The following is a 27,648-nucleotide window of genomic DNA, read 5'->3' on the forward strand; positions in this document are numbered from 1 at the left end:
TTGAACATCAGACTTCCGCAAATGTTTTTGATAGTTCCACCCAGAAAGTTCCGCTAATATTCAAGTTAAGTATATCAGTATTTAATCTTCAGTCCATATCTCCTTGTTTTACTGCTCCAAGTCAGTAATTGTCCTTTCCTCTCTTACATTACTATCCTTTGCATATTTGTATAGAATTATGTTCCCCCTTAAATGCTGTTGATTTTTGCTAAATAAATGTAATTGCTTAGTGTAACTTTCCTTGTTAGGTTCTTTTCTCTAGTCTTTGTATCATTTTGGATTTTCTTCTTGTTTTTTTTTTATTCTCTCAATGTCGTCTTGAGGTTAAAATGTGCATAATATTGCGGGTTTGACTTTACCAGCAATATTATGTAGTAGTACATTTGCTCCTAGCCTGAGAGCGATCCCTCTGCATGCCATACGTACCAGAGCAAAACTGACCACCTTCCTAGTGGCCTTTTACTTTGCACTCAGGACCTGGTTCTGCTCCCATTTCAGTCAATTGGGAGTTTTGCTTTCAGTTTTTATTTCGTCATTACCTCTGGATTATAGAAACGTAGAAATACAGATCTGGAAGGGACCTCAAGAGGTCATCTAAACCAGTTCCGTGCGCTGTGGCAGGACCAAGTAAACCTAGACCATCCCTGATAGGTGTTTGTTCAGTCTGTTCTTAAAAACCTCTAAGGATGGGGATTCCACAGCCCCACCCCGTGTAAGCCTATTCCAGATCTTAACTACCCTTGGAGTTAGGTTAGATATTACAAAAACTTTCTAAATCTCCTTCTAAATCTGAAAATTAAGCCCATTTCTTCTTGTTCTACTTTCAGTGGACATGGGGAAACATTGATCACTGTCCTCTTTATAACAGCCCTTAACATACATGAAGGCTGTTATGAAGACCCCCTCAAGCTTCTTGACTCAAGACTACACATGCCCAGTTGAGTTTGGGTTGAGGTGGGATGGAAGAGCGACATGTGGAGGTGTTGGTGCATAGATCTATTTTGCATTATCTACCTAGTTTGTATGACACCCGTCGCTGTACTATCTGAGTGCCTCACAATCATTAATGACAGGTTTCAGAGCGGTAGCCATGTTAGTCTGTATCAGCAAAAACAATGAGAAGTCCTTGTGGCACCTTAGAGACTAACAAATTTATTTGGGCCTAAGTTTATGAGGCATTCCTCATTGTTTTTACAATCATTAATGAGTTTTGTACTTGTGGCAGCCCTTGAGGTAGGGTATGGTGGTTTCCATTTTATAGCTTGGGAACTGAGGCACACAAGAGTAACTGGTTTGGACATGGTTGTATGGTAAGCATGTAGGAAAGCCAAGAATTGAACCCAGACCTCCAGTCTCAGTCCAATATGAAACCGCACAGGTAATGGACTGATATTTATTTCCAGGCCTTACTCTCACAAAGTTGGTAAGGGTTATAAAGCTTCCTCGTTTTGCGGTAATAGTTTTGTTGTGGTTTTGTTTGTCTATTTTAGATACTACAGAAAATAGTAATAATAAGCAGTAAACTTACTAGAACCACAATCTTTAAACTAAACATTTGCATTAATTTGGCGGAATCATTGTATACATTAAGATGTTGTTTAATTTACAAGCAAAGCAGTAAAATTAACAACGGTCCAGGGCTTCAGACTATACTTTCCTGTATTTCCTCATTAATATGTTTTTGTGGAGAACTTTTTCCACTACATACTACTTCATTGAAACTCCACTGCACTCTTTTTTTTCTTCAAATGAGCCTTTTACAAAAGGTGTTGTAAGCACCTGCTTGCTTTTCTCCACTGGCTAGGGGTTTGTGAAATGTTCTATGCTGGAATGCAGAGTTTTCAGTGGCGATCAGCTGAAAATGTAATGGCTGTATAAGGGTGGACCATGTAAACCCGACTTCCTCCCTCTCCATGTGCTTGGAAAATTGCAAGCTCTTTTTATTGATCCTTTTTTGGAAAAGGTTCCTCAGGAACAAAAGCTGGATTCTCTATTTGCACTGACAGTAGACTGGAAAAATGTAGCTAAAACACCAAGGTTGATGGTCTATATATGATTTCCACTAGAAGAGAGATTTTGTATATTTACAAATTCACCTTATGGTATTCTTTAGTTGTAAATACCATTTACACCCAACACCCTATAGTTAACTGGAAACCTTAGTACAGTAGTTGAGCTTCATATATAGCACGTTAGTCTATGTAAAACTGGCTGAACCATAAGATCTGGATTAGAGAGAAGTGCAACAATTCAGAAAAATGTAGATATTTCTGAAGATGTGTGGGGATGATCAGTTCCCATCCAAGTAAAATTCCTATTGTAAAAGAATCAAGAGAAGAGAGAGTGAGAGAGAGAGTACTGAGTAAACAGGTTCTGCAAATTATTTATGTAGCTGTGAATTCTCTGTTCTTATCCATGGACATTCTGCTTCAGCAGCCCTAATTTCCTCTTTGTTGTGTGGGGTTTTAAGTGTCACTTGCTAAAGCATCTCAAACCATTAATATTTAAGAATCGTTGGGTACCAAAACAAAATTCCCCTCTTCTTCACTCATACTCTACATCTGTTAAACTCCCTTTATTTCTATGGCGCATGGACAATAAAACGCTTGAAATGGCCCAGTTTTATGGGTGTTAAAAATTCCAGGCACCCAACCTTAATGCTTTGCAGGTAATTTAGCTCCACCAGATATTGTGGACTATCTCCTCAGCTGTGCCAGAGATCTGTTCATGGCATGTGAAGATGGAGGGAAGGTCTGAGCTGTTTTGAAAATCTAACCAGAGGTGTCATGGTAGCAGCTGCTGGATGCTGAGCAGCTTTGAAACTCTGGCCTCTTATTTAGGTCCCTTAGGAGATGTTACTCTTTTTTGAAAATCTGGCTAATTGTAGATGGTAAACACTTGGAAATCTAGCTCTGAGCCAAAAAAAATCGGGTCTATTTCTTTCACAAGTGTGGCACCGCTGATTTCAGTGAAATTACAGCAGTGTCAGTGAGAGAAGATTGTCTCTCTTTACCGTAACTTAACATCTATTTTAATGTAATAGCATTACTGAATATCACTTAGTTTCATCATTCAAGATTAAGGGCTTGATTCTATTCTCATTTACACCAGCATAGATCAGGGTTAACTCTACTGAAGTCCAGTGGAGTTTCCACTAGTATAAAGCTGGTCAAAGTCAGAGGAGAATCAGGCCCCAGATCTATATGAATAAGCATAGGTCAGTATGAGACCTGAAGAAAATAATCAGGTTCACATGTAATTTGTCTAGGCCATGCAAGTGACAGTTGCTGCTTAAAATCCCATCAGCTCCTGTTTTCATCAGCCAGCATATCAGGGAAAGGGAAACATGGGGACCACGTCCTACTTCAAGCAGTTCTGGCATGGAGGGGAGTCTGTTTTTTGTGGAGTTCTGTAACTACCGCTTGAATGGTTGGGAATCCATTCTGTCTGTGAGGCTGGCTGATCACGGCATGCCTTAGTTCAGGGGTTCTCAGACATTTGTACTGGTGACTCCTTTCACACAGCAAGCCTCTGAGTGCACCTCCCCCCCCATACATTAAAAACACTTCTTTATATACAATATTTAACGCCATTATAAATGTTGAAGGCAAAGCGGGGTTTGAGGTGGAGCCTGACAGCTCACGACCCCCTATGTAATAACCTCGCGACCCCCTGGGGGGTCCCGACCCCCAGTTTGAGAACCCCTGCCTTAGTTAGAAAAGGGAGTATGAAGAGGGGAGAAGATCAGGAATTAGTGCAGACCGTAAACTGTACAGTACATCAGAATAACAGAACTCTTAGCCCTCCTCTTTTGCATTGCAGTTTCGAAGGTTGAAATTCCTCATGGGAACTTTGCCAATATTTTAATAATTTAATTTTCCTTAATAGACAAAAGTGGATCTTTTGGATTTTTGATTCTTTGGCTGTACTATAATGCAGTTTATCTGCACATACAGGTTGTAGGATACTGGTAGTCTTTGGGGGATATATCTTAATGGGGTAGGTGGAGAATGACATGTGAGTAACAGGTATACAAATGGATCAGCCCCACTTTTCTGTATGCAATATCTTCCCATTTGTACCAACATGGTGAGACTCAGGGCAGTGCAGGGCCAGATGCAAAGCACACAAGTGTCCCAAAGGCATAAGCAAAAAATCAGTTTCAAGCTACAATAGAGGCAGAAAGATCAGACTAGAAAGGTAAATCAATAGGGAAATGCAGAAGATAGACGTAGGTGCTTGATAGCATAGAATATATAAAAAGAAACCACACATCAGAGCTTGTTGTGATCAGTGCTTAGGACACTACTCTACAGTATCCATCTGAATTTTTTCCTGGGATGGATGGATGGCTAATGTGTAAGCGTACACCCATGTTGCCTAAAACGTGCTTTTTTTTGGCTTTGCCATGTGCCCTTTGGCTTTGCACTGCTCCTTGCACTGAACTTCTATGCCTTTTGCCCCACAGTGGAATCTCAACCAGATGTGTTAGTGCAAATGGTCTTTGTATGCTTGGGACCCCCCCCCCAACTAGCTTGTTACCTTACCACAGAATAGAGCCTAATGTGTTTTCCCAGGTCTGCATTTTGGTTTTGTATATGGTGACCAGATAACCCATTGGTCGTCGACTGCCCTGATTTCGTGAGGGGTGACTTGGGTGACCACACTGAAGCACCCCCCTTTTTAATCCTGGTTTCCATATAATCTGCTCATCTCCAACCCAGCAGCAGCATCTCATCTTTGCTTGAAGCAATCCCATGACCTCCTCCCAAGTTCCTCCATAGTGGCTAGGCAGCAAGATGACATTAGGATATGTACTCTTTGATACCATGTTTCTCAATCCCTGTTTCTTGTAATACAGCCTGAAATTTGTAGAGACACAGAGAATTTCCCTGAGAGAATTTGGTAAATTAATTAATATTTTTTAATTCCCATTACAAAAACAGTAAATCCTGGATTCTGCCACCCCAGAGCTGGACTCTCTAGTCCTGCCTGGCTCCCTGCTTTCCTGAGGGAAGGTTGGCTTGAGTGACCCCACCTGGACTGGGCCGTGAGGGTGAAACTGTGTTCTGCCCGCAGAAAAGGCTGAGTTCTGCAGTAAGAGACTCTGTATTGGGGAGGAAGCAGGGGGCAGACATTTCCTTAGGCCTTTGACTTTTTCGGCCCCAGCTTCTGCAGTGCCTTGGAGTAAAATCCCCTAAAAGGCAAATGCAGTAACATGACTGGGAATGAGGCAGACAGATTGTTCAGATGAATTGTTGGAAGCTGGAGGGAAAATACTATAATTTCTCTCAGAAAAGGCTCTGCCACAGAGAGGTCTGATTGAGCCTGACTCCTATTGTGGAGCCCCATCAGAGCTGTTGGGAACTTCAGAGGTGGGACATTTGCCGTGCTGCCATTGATGACCGGGCTGCTTTTGTCCCCAAAGCTACGAGTGATCCAAAGTACCATTTGTGACGAAGTGGGACTGTTTGTAATGTTTCCTCTGAATAGTGTGGGGGTGCCTCAGTTTCCCCTAGGCAGTTCTTAAGTATCTAGGTGGTGGGGTAAGGGTGTATAATCACTGCAGAGCCCTAGAGGGCATGTGTGTGCAGGAGTCTGGACACAGAGAATGGCCGACACCCTGTTTCCTGGCAACTGATGGCCTGGGCCCTTCCCCCCTGTAAGGTGAGAGCTAAAGGGTTGGAGAACAAAGGAATCAGGTGACCTCCTGGCCCGGGGAAAGGAACAAAGCCCAGAGGAGGAGGGGCTGGAGGGAGTTTCAGTTTTGGGGCTGGCTGGGACATGGAGTGAAGGGCAGACGTGGTTGTCTGGCTCACTGCCCCCCAAAATGGACCCAGCTGAGGGGTCCCGTTCTCTGCACCTACAAGCTCGGTTTTAGACCATGTTCCTGTCATCTAATAAACCTCTGTTTTACTGGCTGGCTGAGAGTCACGTCTGACTGCGAAGTTGGGGTGCAGGACCCTCTGGCTTCCCCAGGAGCCCCGCCTGAGCGGACTCGCTGTGGGAAGTGCACGGAGGGGCAGAGGATGCTGAATGCTCCGAGGTCAGACTCAGGAAGGTGGAAGCTGTGTGAGCTTTGTTTCCTGAAGACAGGCTCCTCACAGGAAGGCTACTGCCCCAGAGTCCTGACTGGCTTCATGGGGAGCAGTTCCAGAGCATCGCCATCGTGACACCATTATAATGGATCGGTGGGCCTTAGCACGGTGCAGAACTCTTGGGCACAGATACAAGCCCTTTTGTGTGCGGGCACCAGGTGTGTTACAACAAGCAGGGCAGAGGCTTGCAGTCCCAGAATTCTCTAGTGTCGAGGTGGCTGAAGGGCTTTGGCATGGGAGGGGTCTGCCTCCACTTTTAAAAAAATGAATTTAAAACACTTGAAAATGCTGGAGAATGAAGCCCATTGTTCATCCACGGAATAAGTGCGTAGCAGCAGTATATAAGCTTCTCCAATGGGCTCCATCAATGTACCTCAAACCTTCTCTGGAATGATCACCCTTCCCGGGCGAGTGGCTGGCTATTCAGTTCTTAGCCTCTCTGACGAGGTCGCCAGCGAGGGTGCTGGTTACAAAGATGTTTTTTGATGTGAAACTGGATTGAGCCTCTGACCTCATTTCTCGTAGGTAATTAGATGGTAATGGCTTTTGGCTACTACTGACCCAGGATGGATGTGAAACTGATTCAGGGCTGAAAGGCTCTGTATCCCATTACTAATACTGTGACACAATCACAGTCTGACACAGTATCAAGTTATAAAAACAGGATACTGAACCTGTTAAGCGAGGAATGCATACAAGTCTTACCAGGTTCTGTGTTTATTGCCACCCATTCCAGTTGTTCTGTGACTTTGTAATTCAATATTAACTGTTAGATCAGGAACACATCCATAGGATGCCATTAAATGCCAGGAAATGTTGTTGTTAAAAAGGTAACATTCTCATTGATTGCATGACTAACTCTAAATCAAGGACACTGCATTAACTATTTGTGTGCAATCCAGATGTATGTCTAGGCAAGAACACTGTTATGCATCTTTTATGGAAAATCTGGTGTGTGCTGCAGTTTGCACCTGATGATGATGCAGTCAGAGTAGAATATGCTTTCTAAATTGAGCAGCTGTTCTGCTTTGCCAGGTATGTTTGCATGGCAAGTCATCCTGAACCGATGCCATTTTTGTTTCTGTGTTTATACTGTTTCAATTTGCATTTCATAATATCAACTCAGATTAATTTTGCATGCTTACATGAAATTGGACACTTGCTTTGGGTACTCTTCGCTTTAGAGTAATAGTTTTTTGTTTTTGTTTTTTTTAAATGAACATTTCCCCCCCCCCCCCTTTAAATAGCAGAGTTACTGGGGTGGCAGAAGGTTAAGTGAAGAGGCGTGTTATTAGGTACAGTAACTGAGTTGGGGTTTTTTGTGATAGGTCTGTCTTAAAAACATGGTTTATATTCAGTGCATATTAAAAAAAAGTTGAAATTTCACTTAATTCTTGCAACTTATTCTGGTATTCCTTGTACAAAAAGGCACCCACATTATGAATAATATAATTATGGGCTCCTTTCTTTTTTGTAGACTTAACACAGGAAAGAAGAAAGCACATATTAAAGCTGGGAAGGGAAGCCAGAGTTACTTTCTGGACTTCACACTGCCTTTGGACACAGCTACTTTCAAACTGTAGGCAAACAGCTTTGTAAAAAGTGGGTTATTTAAACAAAATCTGTGTGCCAGAATAAGGTTTTACACCAGTAACATAGCAACTGTAGGCACAAACTCACTTTTTGGCCAGACAAATGGCAAGAAAATAAACCATTAACATGCGAAGGGACTTGTTCATTCCCAATCTAATAATGCTGGTTATCCACATGAAAGGGAAAAAACTGTGTGATGTTACTTGACTTACTCCAACCTAAAAATCACAATGATTACTGCCACTCATAATAAAAATAAAGGAAAAATGAAACAGTAGTATTTATAGTTACTTAAATTCCATAATATTTAAGAAATGGTGTTAACCATAAAAATGAATAAATGATGGTAACAGATGATTTTATGATTTAAGTGAATTCAGTCAAACCGTTTCAAAACCCTCCTGAAAAAATGATGTAGGCAAAATCTGTGGTTTGGCTCCTGACCCTTAGGCACTGAAGTAAATATTCTTCATGCAGTAAAGCATTTTGAAAACTAAAGCTATCTTTAAGAAGTAATAAAATCACAATGACTTCGTTGCTCAGTATGAATGCTATTGGAAATCATAGATATTTCAGGTAAGTTTTATTGATGATTGTAATTGATATCCCCTTTCATTTCCTTTAGACATTTCTCTCTAATAATTTATAACGTAGGGTCCAATCCTGATACTACTGCACACAAGGGTTGCCAGTTTTGATTGGATGTATTCCTGGAGGTTTCATCACATGACCTCTTTAATTAAAGATTAATCTTTAATTCCTGGAGACTCCAAGACAATCCTGGAGGGTTGGTGACCTTAGACAGTACTTATTGCTGTTTAAAGGCAAACCCACTGATGTCAAGGTATAGCAGTGATAACCAAGTAGCAGATCCAGCATGCTATACATTCTTATGGATATAAGAATGCTACTTTTCAGTACACCTCCCATTTTTCAAATTCTAAGGAAAAAAGCTGTGGTGGGTGATAAAGTGTTCATGACACTTTGAGGGAATTTTTTTGATGACTTCTCAAATTTGTAACTTTTTCATTTTAAACCTTCACAGTTCATTTACATCTGACATATTGAGACTGAGTTGAAATAATTTTTTCTATTTTGTACAGAAAACACATAGTGTAGTTATGATTCAGAATTGAAATGCAAAGCTTTGGTGTGTGTTGGAACTCAGTGATTTTGCAGACCTGCATGGGGACAGATGTGGAGGGGCTGCCTTTGAGCCTTCCCAATACTGTGCCGCCCCAGCGGCTGAAGAGACACCTGATGTAACTCCCTGAGGCTTGTCTAACTTAAAGCTTCCTGGGATCCAGAATCTTCAATGCATGTACCAGCCCTGATGCACTTCTCACACCAGGCCTTGTAAGCAGATCCCTGGTGGGACCTAGGGCTTTTGTAGCCTCTTGATGCTGCTCTGGCCCTTTTGCCCAGCTTGGACCAGGGGTTAGGCGCTCAGCCCAGATTATGAGTTCAGCTTCCAGCAGCTCCCATTCGATGCACCAGGATCTTTTGAGTATCTGGACCCAGTTGTGGGTGTTGAGCACTTTCGAAAGTCTGGCACTAAATCTCATCTTATTCCACACAGTATATGTACAGTGTGGTTACAGGCAGGGCCATAACTTTGAAATTCATGGCTTACATGCATTTAAATCGTCTGCTAGAATGTTACATTGAAAAGCTCTTTTGCCCTGAATTTATTTGGTTTCTGAAAAGAGAGAAGAAGGATAATGCATTGAAATAAATGCATGTTAGTCAGCGTGAGAGTTTGAAATGTCTTACTGGTGAAAGGCTTTGTCACACTATATTTCTTTTTCTAGGGGGGACCCGTACTCAGGTGTTAGCCTCAGACAACGCTTATTTCTACCATTTTAGGAATGCCACCATGCCTTTCCTCTTGCACTCTGATGTGACACTTGGCGATGTATAGCTTTGTGACTTTATGGTTGGATCACAGCAATGTTACACGTTTATATACTGGGTTGCGCTTCATCCTAATCTGATATCTGGAGTTGATGAAGAAGGCTGCACCATGTTGACTGATTGGGAAATAATATAAGAGATTCTGCTCAGCTGCTTGTTTGCTTCTGTACTTATCTGTACATTTCTGTGCAAGCCTAGCATTTGGGGCTTTACTTGTAGAGGGGAGCTCTCAGAAATGCAGCTAGGGGTTTGCCTGTCACGCACATACCAGCCCCAGCAGCTCCGAGGGATGCTCGACAAGCTGTGCAAAAAAGATTGTACTTGGGGCTGTATTCCCTGTATTCTTTTCTTAACTCTCTCATCCTGCCACCTGAACCCTGACTAGTCTGGAGCCTATCCCCCACAGCAAATGCAGCCCACATGGAGAGGCCTGGGCTGAGTTCAGTTGGGAGGGGAGATGGTGCTGCTGACATGGCTGTCTTGCACTCTACCCCTCACTCCCCAAGGAAGCACTGTGATCCAGGGGCAGAGAACCCCCTCTGCACTTGGAAGGAGAGGTGCACGGCCTGCCCAATATTCCCACATTTGGATGTCTCTGTGTAACTCAGATACTTGGATGCAAAGTGACTAAATCATACCATAGGGGAGAGAATATTGAGCAACATTACAGAAAGAGTGGTTGCATAATGATTGTTTCTAGTCCCTTTCTTGCCTGGTACATACGTTTGTATATAGGTGTTCATATTATGCCTTTAAAAGTAGGTGGCAGATTGCTCAAAATAGAATATCCCTTTGTTTTTTTCACTGGTATCTCCAAATAGTCTGCACATGGCCAGTCACTCTGCCACACAGAATGCAGGCTGCTGTGCTCTGAGTTAAAGGAAGTATGAAAGCTTTTTCTTTTTTTCCCCCTAAGAGGATTTTTTTTAAGACGGTCTTCCCCTTGATTACACTGCTTAATTCTCTCTCCATTGCTTGCTGTGATTTACATTCAAGTTATCGGAAGATGACATTTTGCCACATGATCATAAACCTGAGTCTCCTTTCACTCCTACCTGCCTGTTTTATGCTGATGTAACTTATTCCAGTGAGTTTAGTCCCAGTTAATACCAGTGTCAGTGAAAGTAGAGTTAACCTGTACATCTGTAAAGTCCAGTTCACAGCCCTCCCAAGAGAAAGGTGCAGAGAGAGGGGTTTGAATGACCTGTTAATCCACAGGGATCAATAATTAGAGGGTTGAATGGCATGCAGTTGTTTAGGGGGAGTGCCCAGGTGACTGTAGACCAGTAAAATTAAGGCCCAGTTCTGTAAGGTGTTGAGCAGTTCCTGTGGGACGCTGAGCACAGACAAATGGAAGACACCCGGCACTGCATTCCTCAAGTCATAAATATCTGTATTAATAGCTAATTAAAATATCAGTTTTACTCATTACATACAAATGCTAGAATTCCTATAAAACTTGTGCCTGAGGCATGTATTTTGTTGGGAGTGTGTGTGTGTGTTTTACATATGTATGACTCCCATTAATGCCTATGAGAGCTAGTCTATGCACAGGTCAAAATGTTCTGTAGCTAGAAATATTCTGGGTCCTGTGTAAAGCCCAAATAAAAAAAAAACCTAACTGATTTTATTTTACTGTGAAGTAATCTGCCTGTGTTACGGTCAGCTGCTGGCTGTTGTACTTTTCACACATCTTTAAAATGTCAGTAGAAGCTTATCAATGTATCGAGTCAGGAAAATGGATTTTTGACATACTTTGTGCTCTTCCTCTCCTCCCTCCTCACCAGGCTGGAATGATAAGAACTGATAAAGATGAATATTTCATTGAACCTTTGGAAAGAGGCAAACAAATGGAAGAAGAGAGAGGAAGAATTCACGTGGTCTACAGGAGATCAGCTGTAACACAAGATCCCGGCGACATGCTCCTAGACTTCCATACGGAAGGTACAGCAGATGTCCATGGTTGCTTAGAAATCTATTCCAGATAGCTGTAGCTTCTTCCATTAGCCTTTGAAAAAGGCAATTTTGACTAAGATAGATGAAAAATAAAATAATGTGTCACTGAAATCTTTCCTTGGTTACATATACACAGTGTGCCCTGATGACAACAACAGGTGTTCGTGCATATCTGAGAGCAGAACTTGGCCATGATTTTTTTTTTTTAAATGTTGCAAAATACTTAGCTCTTTAGAAGCCTGATCCTGCTCTCATTAAAGTCAATGGCAGAATTCCTATTGACTTTAGTGGAAGCAACAATGAGCTCTACATAATTTGAGAAGATATTGTGGGATATTTCATGTAACTAGAAATGCTCACTCACATGAATTTAATATCACACACAGCTTACACAACTTTTGTTTAAACTTCTGGGGTTTTGTTTCTTTTCCCAGTAATAGCTATGTTGTACAAATGGCTGTGATTTTTTAAGCCCTTGTCTACTGAATGTGATTAACGCAATTTCAAAATAATTGGTTTGATAGGATACATTTTGACATAGCCAAGAGTTGCCCTCAGTTTTCAAGCCAATGTGGTTGGTCCATCTGAAAATAATTATTGTGCAGTCTTGTCTGTTAGACTTTCTTTTCTCTAACTTTTTACAAATGCTTGAGGGCCCAAGACATAGAGGAGCAAATAGCAACTTTTCTTCAAATAAGGCTGGACACGTTGAGGGGCAGCACAGGGTGAGAGATTTTAAAAAAGGCTTTTGTTTTTCAAATGCATCAGAGAAACAGCTTTTTGATATTCGTGAACTGTCTAATCCAGGGCTTCTCAACCTGAGAACAGGTTTCAAGGGGTTGTGACCCTACTCTTTCTCTTCATGTTTAGAGGAAGGTGGGAGGGCCCAGACATTTTCCTGTTGTAAGTTGGGTGGTGGTACAGTATGGAAAGGATGAGACCCGCTGCTCTAAGCCACTGGTTGTTGAAATGTCAAGCAATGGAATACATGTTCATGGGCTGAATGGGAGGGTCGTGGTGATCTCAAACTGACCCCCTTGAAAACGTCAAGAGATTCTTATTTTCATTTTGACACCACAGGTTTTCTTATTGAAGTGTAGAAAAACTTTTTCCCTCTTCAGTGCTCTAACTTTTCTCCCCACCATCTTTCAGTTTTCCACCCTCCGCCAATTGTCTGTGCACTCCTGCCCCAATAATAAGGCATAAATCTGTGGTTGCAGTTAATCAAGCCTTGAGAGGTACTGTTTATGGAAATGGAAACACCAAGGTAGGTAAAATCTTTGGTAGGCAGAAAACAAACATTACTCCACAGCAAGTCATCACAGATTTAAATTGTCCATTTTGGGTTGGCAGCTTCTCTCCAAAAGATAGCAGCTTTATACCTAAGCCCAGCTAGTTTCTACCAAGTTGAACAGCACCTTACCTCTTAGCAAGCATTACAGGCTGAGTTACACAGAAGTATTGGGCTCAGCAGCACCTTATTGTATTGTAACCTATTTGCAAACCAGTCTGACTGAATCTGAAGAGGGTCAGAGCCAATGCATACTTGATGATAAAAGGAGCAAGCTGCGGAGCAGCTGGATCTGGTCTGGTGAGCTTTTGGAAACAAGCTCAGCATTGCAGTCTCCAAGCAGCCTTCTTAGGGCGCTAGCCTTGATCCATGCAAGTCCTGTGCCAGCTCAGGTTGTTGCAAGCTTAGGAGAGCGGTAAACTCCACTCCATGCAGCTGCTGCCAGGGGAGGGGAAATGGGGATAGAGACTGGGGTTCCTCTGCTTTAAATAGACTGGAAAATTGGTTGCTTCATTTGGAGGCAGTGAGGGACAACAGGGAGTGAGGTACTGCAGCCTCCTTTCTGACTGCCAGATGGTGGTGATGGAGTTACCTAACTTAAGATTCCTCTAGCTGGGTGTCAGTCAGACAGGGAAAACCACTATCCCTTTCTCTCCCCCCCCCCCCCAGTGAAGTTCCTACTTGGTATGTTCAGAACTTCTCAGCAGCCCCAGTCCCCAGCTGGGGAGGAATGAAAACCTACTCCCACAGGAAGTGGAGGGGAAAAGTTGGGCAATTGTGTAAGTAGGATCTAGGGGTCAGACATGGTGGGGAGAGAAAGTGCTCTTCCAAGCTTCGCCCACAACATAAGCTCTGCCCACATGAGATGGCACACACAGTGGATTGCACAGATGTTCAAAACATGACCACGTGTGCTATCTGCATTGATTGAACTTCGCTTCTCCTCAGCAGGGTCTGAATGCACATGTGGGCTGTACTGAGCTCCTCATGCTTCTCTTCCCCTCAGTGAGGCTGGCATGTTCCACTGAGCTTCTTGCGCTTGGTTCCCCTTGGGGGCGCCAAGGCTCTGTTAGGCTCCTTGAGTTTGAGTCCTCCTTGACTGGGAACTGGGGGAAAGTGGTGGTACTCCCAAGCCCACTGACTTGTGCTGCCAGAACCTGCCACCTCTTACAATAGCGTCTGCAGCTCTTCACAGTATGATCCTCCCTTCATAAAATGATTGTTCCCATTCCTTTTCTTACAAGTCTTTATGATCCAAGAAACAGATAATACTTTAAAAGCCAAAGTGGTTGTCATTGGGTACCTTGAGATAGTGCCCAGGGAGATGAAGGGAGCAGGTCACACCTCTCAACGATTGTTTCAGGTTCTGAAAACACAGGCAGACATCACTGTAGCAATTACACTCAGCTCATTGTTTTTGAGCCTGTCACCCACCATAACAGCTTGAGACTGCCTTTCTGTTTAAAATGAAAACTTACGATCTGGAGACTTAGGGCATGTCTACACTTACCTCCGGAGTGATCGATCCAGTGGGGGTCGATTTATCACATCTAGTGAAGACGCGGTAAATCGACCGCCAAGTGCTCTCCCGTTGACTCCGGTACTCCACTGGAGCGAGAGGTGCAGGCAGAGTTGACAGGGGGGTGTCAGCAGTTGACTTACCGCTGTGATGACACGGCGGTAAGTAGATCTAAGTACGTCGACTTCAGCTGTGTTATTCACGTAGCTGAAGTTGCATAACTTAGATCAATCCCCCACCTCAGTGTAGACTAGGCCTAAGGCAGCATGGAAGAGGTTCCAGCCGAATCTAACCTTGGCGATAAACAGCTGAGTGCAGTGTGGTGGTCTCTCTCTGGAAATGAGAAGACCATGGAGCCTTGCTGGATCATGACATTCTCAACATCAGTGTGCCATGGAGGTTCTGGGTCCCATATTTTGGTCCTTTCCTAACAAAAAAACCAAAACAAATAAAACCTCTTTCATGGTGGTACTCAGAATCTATACATACTGATCACTCGGGCAGAGATTCCTTCTTGGTGTACCGTATACATTGTCTTTATCACCTCTTGGATGGTGCAAAACCTTTCAATTTAGAAGATCTTGTTGTGCTCTGTGTCACTTTCTAATACATGTTTTGACTTTTTTTTTTTTTTTTAGGATGTATACCTTTTTGTACCTTATTTTTTTGTTTCTTATGATGTCATCTGCAAAATATTTCCCCCTTTAGTACCATAATTTTAAATCCATTATTTAATAACACTAAAATGCTTCAACTCTATTTGCCACTTAGTATCATACTGTACTGTTTCAACTAGAGCTTGTCAACATTTTTTGAATTTCAAATTTTTAATTTGGGGGGACCCAAAATATTTTTAATGAACATTTGCAACCATTTTTAGTAGCAAGCTCTTCAGTGCTGCCAGAATATGATCGAGCAGCGATTTTTTTCAAGAGAGCATACAGTCATTCATTGTGGTATATTGGAGGAGTTTATATTTCCTACATATGTTATTTATAAAAGGACACTTTTATCGTAGCAGCCCGTAATAAGCATTTCTTTAAATATAATGGATCCAGGAAATATAATTCCCTATCCCAATTATTAAAATAAAGTTCCCTTGATAGTGAAAACACTACCATCCCCTCCAAACTGCAGCCTGCATGCATCAAATCTCAACTAGTCTTCAAGATGAGCCAACATGGAGTGTGGGGATTATTTTTGCCTGTATACGGATGTGTCATGCTGTTACCTTGGTTCTGCCAGTCAGTTTCTTTTTTATGGGTTGGTAGACAGCACCAAAAGGACTATCTGAGGTACAGACTTGCCTACATGCCAGTAAGTCTAATTGCAAGTCTGTCAATCTTGACAGTGTCCCTTTAACAGCATCCTCTTAGCTTGACGTTGTATTTATAACTACCCTTAATTACCTCTATTAGGCAGTTTATACTTGGTAAGGTTTGCTTCCTTTCCTGCCCTACAATTTTGTTCATTTTCAGTGTAAACTTGGCCTTCTACTCTTCAACAGTCAAAGCATAAGAAGAAAATATCAACCCACTTACTGAGCCTTGCAGTAATATCTTGAAACAGTATCTCATGCGTGCAAGATTGTGAGACTGCTGTAGACATGTTGATTGTTTTAATCGACTTGACTTTCCTGGTCTTTCCTCAGAGTAGATCTCTCAAAATATTTAGAAAGACTTTTCCCCCACAACTGAACTTCAAGCGGCCTGTCATTTCCAGATGTGTCTCATGGCCCACCTGTTCACAGTATTGTGATGTAAGCAACTTTCCTCTCACTGGGATCCCTCTTGTAAATTTGTGAAAAAGTCTGCTGGAGTTTGGCTAACTTCTGTCTCTTAGTCCTTTGGTGTATGCTGTGCGTGATTTGGTTTTCATTCCTTTTCAATTAGAAGATCCCCTAATGAAATAAAGAATAATTCTACTATAGTCTTATCTTCTCTAATTCTTTACTTCTGTTGTTAGGTTTTACCTTGGCTGAGTGTACACATAGAAAAATATAAAGTTTTATTATCATTTTCCTGATATCTGTTGGAGCTGTTTTTTTCTTTAATCCTGCTCATACCTGCCAGCAGGCTTTCTTAAAGTTAAATTCAGCTTGCTGCAACTCTGTTGAAGCCAGTGGAGGTGCACTCCTGACAGTGGGTCTGAATTTGTTCCATCCTGCCTAGGAGTCGACTATATATCAAATGAACCATGTGGTGGGTTAACATACCAGACACTCTGTCCTAAGTGTATTGTGAATATACCATTGTTAGCAGAAAGTGTATTCAGATAACTCATTTCACAATACAAAACTTTTAGCATACATTTGAGAGTTTAAGAATCACTTGCATTAAGGTCATTATGTAAAGTAAAGTGGAAATTTAGCAATATATTACATAGAAATTTTCCCTCAACCTTAGATTCTTTGATCAAAGATTCACTCTGATCAAAGAACTCAGGAGTAAAGTCTATTAACTAATTAGGAACATATCTACATGTTTATCCAAAGCAGACAAGATCCTGAGATTTCTGAAATAAGTGTAGCTTAAACAATGCAAGAATTATAAATTTATTTAGCAAAAAGAAAAGGAGTACTTGTGGCACCTTAGAGACTAACAAATTTATTTGAGCATAAGCTTTCGTGAGGTTTCTCTAAGGTGCCACAAGTACTCCTTTTCTTTTTTCAGATACAGACTAACATGGCTGCTACTCTGAAATTTATTTAGGTCACTGTTGTTGTTAGTCAAATTATTATAAAAACTGGGGAGAATGTTGTGTAAAATTCACTCTCATATATAATAAAGCAAGATACACCAGTGTGTTCCCTGTGAGGAACCGCACTCTGTTTGATACATAAGATGAAGATGCTCTTGTCATAAAAGCTGCCAAGTCCAGCCATATGAAAAGCACTGTTAATCCTGCTGGACGTCTGATTTTACAGGGGTACTTCGCAGCATTTGGGAGTTGCGTTGACATTGTTTCTTATGGCTCATCAGAGAGAACTGGAAGGTACATTATTGGTGGCTAACTTGCTAAGTTTGAGGTTATGAACACATTTTCAAAGTTGAATGCTTAAGCTTAGGCACTGATGTAAAAGTAGCCTGATTTTTCCTGCACTTGGAACTGCTGGCGCTCAGTATGTTCATTGTGAAACCAGGCTGCTCTCTATTTCAGCGATGGTCTCACTTTAGGCCCCCAACTTTGAAATGGGCCTAAGAGACTGTAGTGTGGAGTTAAACTGTAATGGCCAAATTCTACCCGAAGATCTGCATGCACATTTCCCACTGACTTCCTTAAAAGCTTCTCAGATCTACCCATCCGAAGGCAGAATTCAACCTTTAACATACATGCATTCCCACCGGTTGGTTTTGTGGGACGAATTACCACACTTTTTTTTTTTTTTTTTTTTTTTTTTTGGTCTAAAGATGATACAACTTCCCTAACCGTATAAAAAGTTCAAAATAAAAGCTACTAAGCAAGCGTGCAATAAACATGTTTGTAGTAAAATATGCAATGTTACAGCTTAAAAAAAAAAGATACTGGGAGGGCTGGTCAACATTTTTCTAATTTTAAAGACTTTTTAAATTTTTTAAATAACTTTTGATAGTTTTCTATGGAAACTATTGGCAAAAAATGAAGACTGTCCATTGATGGGGGTATTTTCTGGTTTGGATTTTGCATGGCCATCTTTGCTCACATGGAAGGATATTTTCAACTGAAAACTTATCATTTTAAAACCTCCTCAGACCTCTTACCTCCACCCCCCAAAATCTGTATTCCAAAATGTGAACATTTGTCCATTTTGGAAAAGTAATGAAAATTAAAACCCTTTAGATTAAGAGAATCTAAGAAAATAATATCAAATCTGCTTTAAAAAAAAACAGAATAATTTTTTTTTTAATTTTTTCAAAGTCCTGTGGAAACAACCACCCCCCCCACCCTGGTGTTAGAGAATATCCAGCTGATGGGTGAATGATTAACTAAGGTGCCGGTGATTAAACATAAAACAGCTGTCATGATAATAGCTTTAAGTTTACCATTTAGAATAGTGTATCCCTAGAACCTATCAAGAGACCGAAGGTAAAACACTGACCCTACTAAAGTCCGTAGCAAAATGCCCACTGATTTCGGGAGAAGGGGGACAAGATTCAAGCATAAATGTCTTAAAATAAATTGCCAGACCTGATACAGTGCAAACAGCATTGTATTTATATTATATAGAATTTTAAATTTTTAGTTTTTATTCTGATAATGAAGTAAATACAAGGCAAGTGGTAAGGTGCTTAATGCATAGCCTGCTATATAAATCAAAGTTCACAAGGAGATTGTGAGTATATGATATTAGCAACTGTCACTATATAGTGTTCTCATCCTAGTAGGCATAAATACATGATATATCTGTGTGTCTGTTCTTTTGTACAGTCCCTACAGGTGCACTGGGTTTCAGATGCAATCATCAGATTTCTTAGAAAGGTAGGAACCTTCGATCCAAAAAGTGTTTCTACAGGAGAACTGATGATGTGTAATGCTAATAGATTACTGGTGCAAGAGTGCTCACAAATGTTAAGCCTTGAAGCAATACCCTGTGCTGGTTCCTATTTACGCTGAATAGCCTCTTTGGGGAGCGGTGCCATGATATGCTGTACATAACAGTATTTTGATCATTGCATGTAAATCCCTTTCTTTTGAATTCTATCGAACACCCAAGATACTGCAATTGCTGAATGCTTTAGAGTTACAAACCTGTTTAAATTCTCAGGTGTGCCTCTCCTGCATCCCTGTGCTAGAGCAGGGAAGAGAATTGGCAACTGGTAGAATGGATTGTGCTCCCTCTGTCCAGCCAGTCTTCTCTCGAGTCAAAATGGGAGAAAAGGAGAATAAACAAAGGCCAAGACTTTAACAGTGACCAGTTATTTTGATGCCTCCATTTTTGGGGGCCCACCTTCAGACTCTTTGAAGGGATCTCACTTTCAGAAAAAGCTGAGCATGCATGTTCTGAAAATCAGGCCTCTCTAAGGTGTCCCAATGGGCAACTAAAATCACTAGCTGCTTTTGACAGGTTTCAGAGTAATAGCCGTGTTAGTCTGTATCCGCAAAAAGAAAAGGAGGACTTGTGGCACCTTAGATGAAGTGAGCTGTAGCTCACAAAAGCTTATGCTCAGATAAATTTGTTAGTCTCTAAGGTGCCACAAGTCCTCCTTTTCTTTTAGCTGCTTTTGAAAATCTTTGCTAAATCCTTTACTCCTTCACTTTTCCCTTGAAGAGGAGGCAACCTAGGCTTTCTTGTCACAGCCACCTCCCCCAGAACCCGGAGGGAGAGAGGTGCAAAGGAGCTGGAGGTCAGGCAATTGTATGTTGATTAAGCAATGTAAGATGCATACCAATGTGCCTTTAGCAGTGTAAGATGCATATTTTTTACCTAGATCACGGGTAAAGCTCACAATGGGAGAGGAAGGCATAAGGAGTGACCTTTGTCAGGGGAAACAAAAATCACAACCTCTATGATCAGGGATGCTACTCAGTTGCCCCCTTGGGACCAACTGGCTGAACAAGAGGATGATGGGGGCATAGTTGTAGTCCTGGCTCTGTCCTCCCTTTTGTGTCAGCCAGCAGGGACTGGCTGTTGAAGGAATTATGCTGCACTCTTCAAGGAGGTGTAGGAAATTTTTCCTCTGGGTGTAACTCGGAAGCTCTGGGAGTGCCTCTCTGGTGCACAACATCTCCCGTGCTCCCCCTGGGGCGGTGTAGCTCTCCACTGCAAACACAGGACTGTCGCTTTTGGTGTCAGTTAGTCCTAAATCATCTAGTTTATCATTCAAGCTCATCCTATTCTAAAGTTATTGCATGTTTTGGTTTCACTTTCAAAGCTTGACACCCCCCACCCCCCAAAAAAATTCAAATTCAGGGGCCAATGCTTTACAAACCTAGTGTTTCAACCCTAAAGAAAATGTCCATGCTTTTTTTTCTTGAACTAGGTTGGGGGGCGGGATGTTTTGGAATCTAGAGTAGTTCATATTGCTTCTGAATGTTTGAGTTAATTTTAAATGCATGAGACAGTACTCTTACAGAAGCAACTGAAAACTACCAGGTCTGTGAAAAGGTAAGAATTTATTAAATAGGCTTCCTCAGTACCGGCATTTACCTTAGTCATTTGAAATGTCCCCAGGGTAAATCCATTATAAGCAGATTTTTATTTATTAGGTAGAGTGCCAAGTGATTGGACCAGCTTTGGGTTACGGTAATAGACATTGTAATTAAGGCGGTCAAGTCACCTGAGGAGGAATGAGTGGGAGTTTTGTACTGAGCATTTTGAAAAGCTGTTTACTCATCTGAAAGTTGATTATACTAGGCAGATGGAGTCTCCTACCCCTAAACCTGTGATTAGTAGTTATATTTGTAGAACAATATTTTTATTATGTTTACTGAGGTAGTGTGTTTGGAAGAGCTATCAAAATAATGATGGATCTTTACACAGTTTTTTAAAGGTTTGTATACCTGCTTCTAAGATCGTGTAATAAAATATACAGTTTTTCCTACAGTAGATAGATATGTCTTTCCAGTTAATAACTTACATGTGTAACATAAAACCTCTGAATGCAGTAAGGCAATAATGTCCAGTGGATAAAGTAGGGGACTGAGAGTTGGTACTCTTGGATTCCATTCCCAACTCTGCCACTGATCAACTGTGTAACCTTCGATAAGTCATTTAACTTCTGTGTGCCTCCATTTACCCACTTGTAAAATGGGTAGCATAATATTTACCTGTGGTATGTCATATGGGTATTGAGAGGCTTATTGTTTGCAAAGTGCTTTGATCTCCTCGAATATAAAAATGAAAAGTATTATTTTTATTTGGAAAAATTGATGTTGAATGATTATTGGAATTTAATTTTATTGCAAGATGTTCACGTTACTCTACAACTTTACTGTTTGTTTTCATATGGATGGGTGAGAGAGGATTTAGTGTTCTAAGAATCAATTTTGAAAAATCTAGACTTGTGGGGCCCCAGGTTTGAATTCTGCCTGAGGCATTTTGTCCTTAAGTGGTAGATGTTGAGCTCAGAGCATTTCACTTCGTGTGGGACTGCCAGATGCGACTTTACAAATCAGGGGCCTCTCTGCTGTGTGTGAACATTATGGATGAGATTCTGGCCGCACTGAAGTCAATCAGAGTTTTGCCATTGACTTCAGTGGAGCCAGGATATCACCTCTACATTTGAGAGGTGCCTTAGACCAAAAGTGTATTTCAATGTCTCTAGCCAAAATATCTCTTCAGCTGGTTTTATTTTAAGTAGAAGTAAAATGGGAGGAAGAAATTAGTTCTCTGAGGGGAAGTGAAGCTGGCATATTTTGGGGGCCTACAATACAGACAGCAAAGAGGTTAGCCTTTTGCCTCTCTCCAGCCACAGAATGGAGTTCCTGTGACTTGAGCTTCCTTCCTAGGAATGTTTTGGGCGTGGTAAGGTAGAATTCCTAGTGTGCTGCAGGGATAAAGTGAAAAGCAATATGACCGTATCACCACAGAACTCTTTCCCCCTATGCTTTTTTGTCCTGCTCCCTTTACCTGTGGGTACATGTATGGACTTAGATACTGTATGGATAATCTTTCTAGTTATGCAAGGCTTTGTTTTCTGTTTTTCAGCTGGCCAGCCATTCTCTGTCTTCCACTGTCTTCCATTGTTTTACTGCAGTGGATGGATGTCATTAATCATTGTTGGACCAACAGGGCTATTTCCCCTCACTAGTCTAGTTAAACCTCAGATAGGATTTCCCTCTGCACAAATTAATTTTAAAATGTAACCAAAAAAGAAAAAAGAGACTCTGCTGTCTCCATTGTTTTGGGTTAGGCTGCTCCCCAGGGGAGTAGCTGGTTAGGAAGAGAATCGCTGCTTGCTACACACACTGGCCAGATCAGAGCCAGGAAATCAGGTGAGTTCTTTCTATCAGAGAAATAGAGGGAGGGAAAACAGCCTAGAGAAACTCCTTTATCCACATGTAAGGAAACAGGGCCCTTGAAGGAAATTTCCTTTCCTGCAGGCTGATAGCTAAGGCTGAAGAACTGGGAAGTCCCATTTTATAAAAGGGCTGTATCCAAAACTGAAATGGCCAGAAGAAAAATGGCTTCAGCTAGCTCAATTTATCTCTAGGAAAAGTGGAGTGTGTATTACCAAGTGCAAAACTTCAGGGGAATTCTTCACTGTCCATAAAGCATCAGACTGGAGAGCAAAACGGCGGCTTGTGACTTTCACAGGCACTGAGGGTCTCTGGAAGAGAGCTTAATGGAGCTTTGTTTTCGGGCACTGTATAGAATATGTACATCAAGAGCTTCAGTTAAAGTGATGAGCTGTGAGTGGCTGAATTTGAAATGTCATTTTGGTCGGTCTGTCTTGTGGTTAAAGTGAATTTACTGTGTGAATCGTGATTTCTGTGATTCTCTGCCAGCCCAGAAGGCGGTTTCCTTACAACTTCACAGGCTCCCACTGACAAACCTGCTTCAGAACAGGAATTCTAAGGGGGGCACTTTCACTACGATCCATGGGAAGTTAGCCCTCTCAGGCCCCCACCTACATTGCAGCGAGAACTATACTGAGTGTAACCGGGATGGGACAAGGCTGACATGAACAGCATTCAGTTCATCCACTTTTCAGCTGTGCTTGCCCATTGACACCCAACCTGCTGCACAGCCACGTTTGCATGTCGTTGCATTCTGGGAAGTCTAGGCACCTAGCTTTCCCATACTGCCTCCACAACTGAAGCCATGAGTAGTAGATTGATGTACTTCTGGATGTTGTCCAAGAGGATTGGAAGATCGTTAACTCAGTTACACCAAAATGGCTAGGCTGTCAGATACACAAAGCGAAAGACCCTAGTTAAACCTTCATCTTAGAGCCCTCATAAACAGGATTGAAACACAAAGCCACACAGTTAAGGACCATACTAACCATTTGTGGAATCAGCCACAACCTGGTTAAAATACTTGGGTGAAATGTGCACAGTAGACAGGGCCTTGATTCTCAGTGGGAGTCAGGTTTTTAAATCCCTATACAGCATGATGTGAATATATCCCTGAGAGAGAAAGTAGCATAATAATCTTGTTGGTAAATCTAAAAGCATTTAGTCCTGGTATTAAATTCAAGCCAGTTCAAGAATCCACATCTGCAATAAAGATTCCCCTCTTGTATCAAATAAACAGCTCAGAAATTGACTGAGTGCCAAAAATACTGTATTTATTCATCTAAGGACACTGCTGTATAATGTAGTGCTAAAAAGTCAATCATCAGTCTGCTGGGAGTGATCAAGCAAGAAGCCTCTAGAATAGTTCCACACATGGATGGGTGAGAACTTTGCTTTGCTTTTCAATACTGTAGCCATTCCTGATATGGAAGGATTTCCTTTTGGGGAGTAAACATTATTTTTACTTAAAATCGATTTTTTCATAAAGTAGAATTGTATTTAAAAATAAAAGATGCAGTTGGAACAGTTGTCTATGTGACAGAAAACTTTATGTAGAGTACTTTGGATTTGTGTAACAACCTTTGCTTTAACATGAAAAAACAATGACGTAGTTAAAGTGTAATATTTTAAAATGAGAAGCATCCTGTATTTGGATGATATATCCTTCAGTTGAGAGAGATTCTTGCAGGATGAGCTATTACCCAATAGGTGTTCTTCAGCTCAAATTTCTCTGTCCCCCCTCTCCCCCCGGACAGGTTAGTGAGTGGTCCAGGGGGTACTGAGCACATGCCGGTGGGGAAGAAGAGGGGCCCTGCATTCATCATACTGTGGATGACGGGGAATCTGTGCCACTGGGGTTTGTTTACTATGTGGGTCCTCACACTCGGTAGATGTTGCAGGCCACCTGCTCTCCATTTGGAGGTGATATATGTTGGAAACTCCATGAGAAGAGTTTCCAGAAGGATTTTTCTACTCCTGTAGGCATTTCCATAGCAAGGGTCCAAGGATGATATGGTGTAGGCATGCTTGACTTTCTTAGCAACTTAGGGCTTCATCTGAAGAGACTCTTGACTATTTGCAACTGTTGTTTGGGGTCAGTGTTTGTGAATGCTCAGCACCTCCCAAGGTCAGGCCCTTGGTTTTATGTCAGGAAAGGTGTTCCAAAATCTTTTTTAATCCAAAATTTATAAAATATATGAAGCTAAGAAGAGAGCGATATCAAGAGAATATCAGCTGTTTTCATAGTCTGTGCACAAAAAGATAAAGGAACCAGCAGACAAGAATTTTATAAGGTTGCTGCATTAAAAAAAATCTTAAACCTCAAATTATTAATCTTTAATATTTTGACAGCAAAATAGCTTTTCAGTTGAGAACAGAAAGTAATGTTTACAGACTTGGCAGATTTGAAAGAGTAATGATAAAATCACTCTGCCAGAATTGGGTGAAAGGAATATCCTCTTCTTCATTGAAACACAAACAAACATGGCTATGATATATGAATTTATTCACCTCTTCCTTTTGGAAGCATTTAACTGTGCATTTAACTCTCCCAGGTCCATATTTCAGGGTTAAATGAAAGTTCATGCCCTATTCTATCATACGCAGATTTGTTTTCTTTCAGCCTCATTGCGTATTAGTTGTTTTCCACATTAAAACAACAGAGAGAGGCCAAGAATCAAAGATTCAGAAAATGTCACACCTAAGCAGAAAGGATAAATATCCATGATGCTTCGCCATAAAGTCCTTTTTTATAAGTTCTTCTGAACCTAAACCAGTAGTTTCACAAAACAGAATCCAAGTAATAGATTTCAGGAATTAGGAACCTGATCCACAGCTTGTTGAAATCAATAACAATGAGGAGTCCGATGAGGCACCTTAAAGACTAACAGATTTATTTGGGCATAAGCTTTTGTGGGTAAAAGACCCACTTCTTCAGATGCATGGAGTGAAAAATACAGTTGCAGGCATTAATATACTCACACATGAAGAGAGGGGAGTTACCTCACAAGTGGAGAACCACTGCTGACAGGGCCCATTCAATCAAGGTAGATGTGGTCTGCTCCCAATAAGGTAACTCCCTTCTCTTCATGTGTCAGTATATCTATGCCTGCATCTGACGAATTGGGTTTTTTACCCATGAAAGCTTATGCCCAAATAAATCTGTTAGTCTTTAAGGTGCCACCGGACTCCTCGTTGTTTTTGTGGATACAGACTAACACGGCTACTCCTCTGATTGTTGAAGTCAGTGGATAAGATTCACATTTACTTCAGTGAGCTTTGAACCCTTATGGAGGTGGGCTTTGGGTCATCCTTTCCTTGAGCTGCTCACAAAGGGTTTGATTTATATGTCCTTCGATTCATTCATTTTCGGGTGCTGATTCTCTTTAATAAGAATAATGGTGGTTCTGACCTTTAGTTTGAAACTCATGTTAATGCCGTAAAAGTTATTTCCATATTTTTACCCTCACTTGCAGTCTTTTCTCTCTTTTGTTAAAGCACACAACCTATTCATCCACAAAGCGCTTTGCATTAAAGTAATTTTTGTAATTACTTCCTAACAGTGAGGAACAAGGGATTGGGAGCTTTTATCTCCCAGCTTCCTTTCAAGATTTTCATTTTCCCTAAAGAACGAAAAGTGCTTGTGTGGTTGTTGTGGTTGCTATGGCAGTAGGGTTGAATGTCTTTGTCCAGGTGGGAAACATGTAGGAGTAAGAAATGATTTGGGAGTTGCTCCTGGTTGCTGGGGAATGAAACTATGGAACAGAAGTAGGAAGAACGGGAAGAAACATTGCTTACTTCTGAGAGCCTTGGGTCTTCTCAGGCACACCAATGTTCCGTAAAGGAATAGCTGGGCCAGTAGGTGGCTTAACTCTTTCTATGCAGAATTTTTCATGGCCCGTCTTTCGAGAACACACACATTGGATACAGCACAGCATACCACTTAATACTGAGTAACAGTAAATGGAAAGATATAATTGATTCTTATAGGACACAGCACAGTGTCGTGTGCAATGAAATGATTTTTCACATGTTCTTTATGATTGTAGTTGTGGCATACTATAAACAATTTTGATCCAATTTATTTAGTTTTCCCATTATCTAGAACTGCTAGAACTTTGTTTATAAGTAGACTTGGCAGAATTCCACTTTCTTTCTTTTTTAATAATTTCAATGGATAATATCTATGTTTATTGTTAAGCATTTTAATTTTTTTAATTGATTTTAAATTTTCATGTGTGTGCAGAATTATCGGGGTGTCAGCAAATAATTATTGTCAGTAGACATTAAGATTCAAAAAGTGAAAGCTCTAGCAAGTTCTCAAGCAGCATTTTTCTTACTTGACCTATCCGTAAATTTAGATGATTATTGATGGAAATAAGTTTTGTTGGTTTGTGTATGGTGAAATTGACCTTTTACCAATAAAAAAAATCTAATTTTTCCAAGGGTACTTACAAGTAAACCTTGTTTAACATTTATTACAAGATACAATGAGGTTGTTAGTCTAGTGTTTTGGTTTTATTAGCATTTACTTTATCAAAGGAAAGATTGGCAACAGAGGTATTTTCCAAATAGGCGCACCTCAAGTCCATGAGAAGGAAAATGTGTATTGACAAAAAGCATATTCAGAAAGTATGGCGGGGGGAGGGAAGATGAGCAATAGGGGTAAAAGGAAATGCAGTGAGGTCCTAGTCCAGCAAAGCACTTAAGGACTTGTGTAACTTTAAGCATGGTAGAAATATTGCTGACTACAGTGGAAGACTATTTACGCTGTGAAGTGTTATGCATGTGCTTAAGTCCCAATCAGCAACACACTTAAGTCAAGAATGCAGCATCCTTACCCAGTATGTTGCAGTTATGGGTTTCTGTCATTTCTCACTAAGAATTCATTGCTGGGCTTTACACATTTGCTCTGGATTCGCACTTGGCATGCAGTTTTTAGTTTGCTTTTAGCACTTAGAAAAGAAAACAAGACAAGACTAAACCTGAAATAAAGAAAACCGTTGTCAGGGGCAGGTGTGTGGACTGTGAGACTAGGCCAAGGAAGACTGGTAATATGGTGCTCTCCCTGCCATCCTATATTAGATCCACCGGAAGGACAGACTTAGTATATCCCCACTAATATGCCAGGAACCAACACAGCTTAGTGGTGACTTGACTTGCCATAGTTCAGTGAAGCTATATTTTAATGATGACTGCTGGTATCATGGTATTTACCATGTTTTTAGGTCACACTCCAAAAATATGTCTTAAAACCTTCCTTAAATTGGTTTGTAAAAAAATCCAAGCCCTACATTTATAAGTATAAGTTTGAGACACAGATAAAAGCTTGAAGGCCT

General features: G+C 41.1%; 1 protein-coding gene across 1 annotated transcript in view; it reads left to right on the forward strand.

Moving 5' to 3' along the window:
• Positions 1-27,648, forward strand: part of ADAMTS3 (ADAM metallopeptidase with thrombospondin type 1 motif 3) — a 187,200-nt gene that overhangs the window by 56,229 nt on the left and 103,323 nt on the right. The window contains 1 exon segment of the mRNA XM_073340380.1: positions 11,393-11,549. Within this exon segment, the coding sequence (XP_073196481.1) occupies positions 11,393-11,549 (157 nt within the window).

Source organism: Lepidochelys kempii, chromosome 4 (assembly GCF_965140265.1).
Source record: "Lepidochelys kempii isolate rLepKem1 chromosome 4, rLepKem1.hap2, whole genome shotgun sequence".
In the NCBI taxonomy this organism is placed as follows: Eukaryota; Metazoa; Chordata; order Testudines; family Cheloniidae; genus Lepidochelys; species Lepidochelys kempii.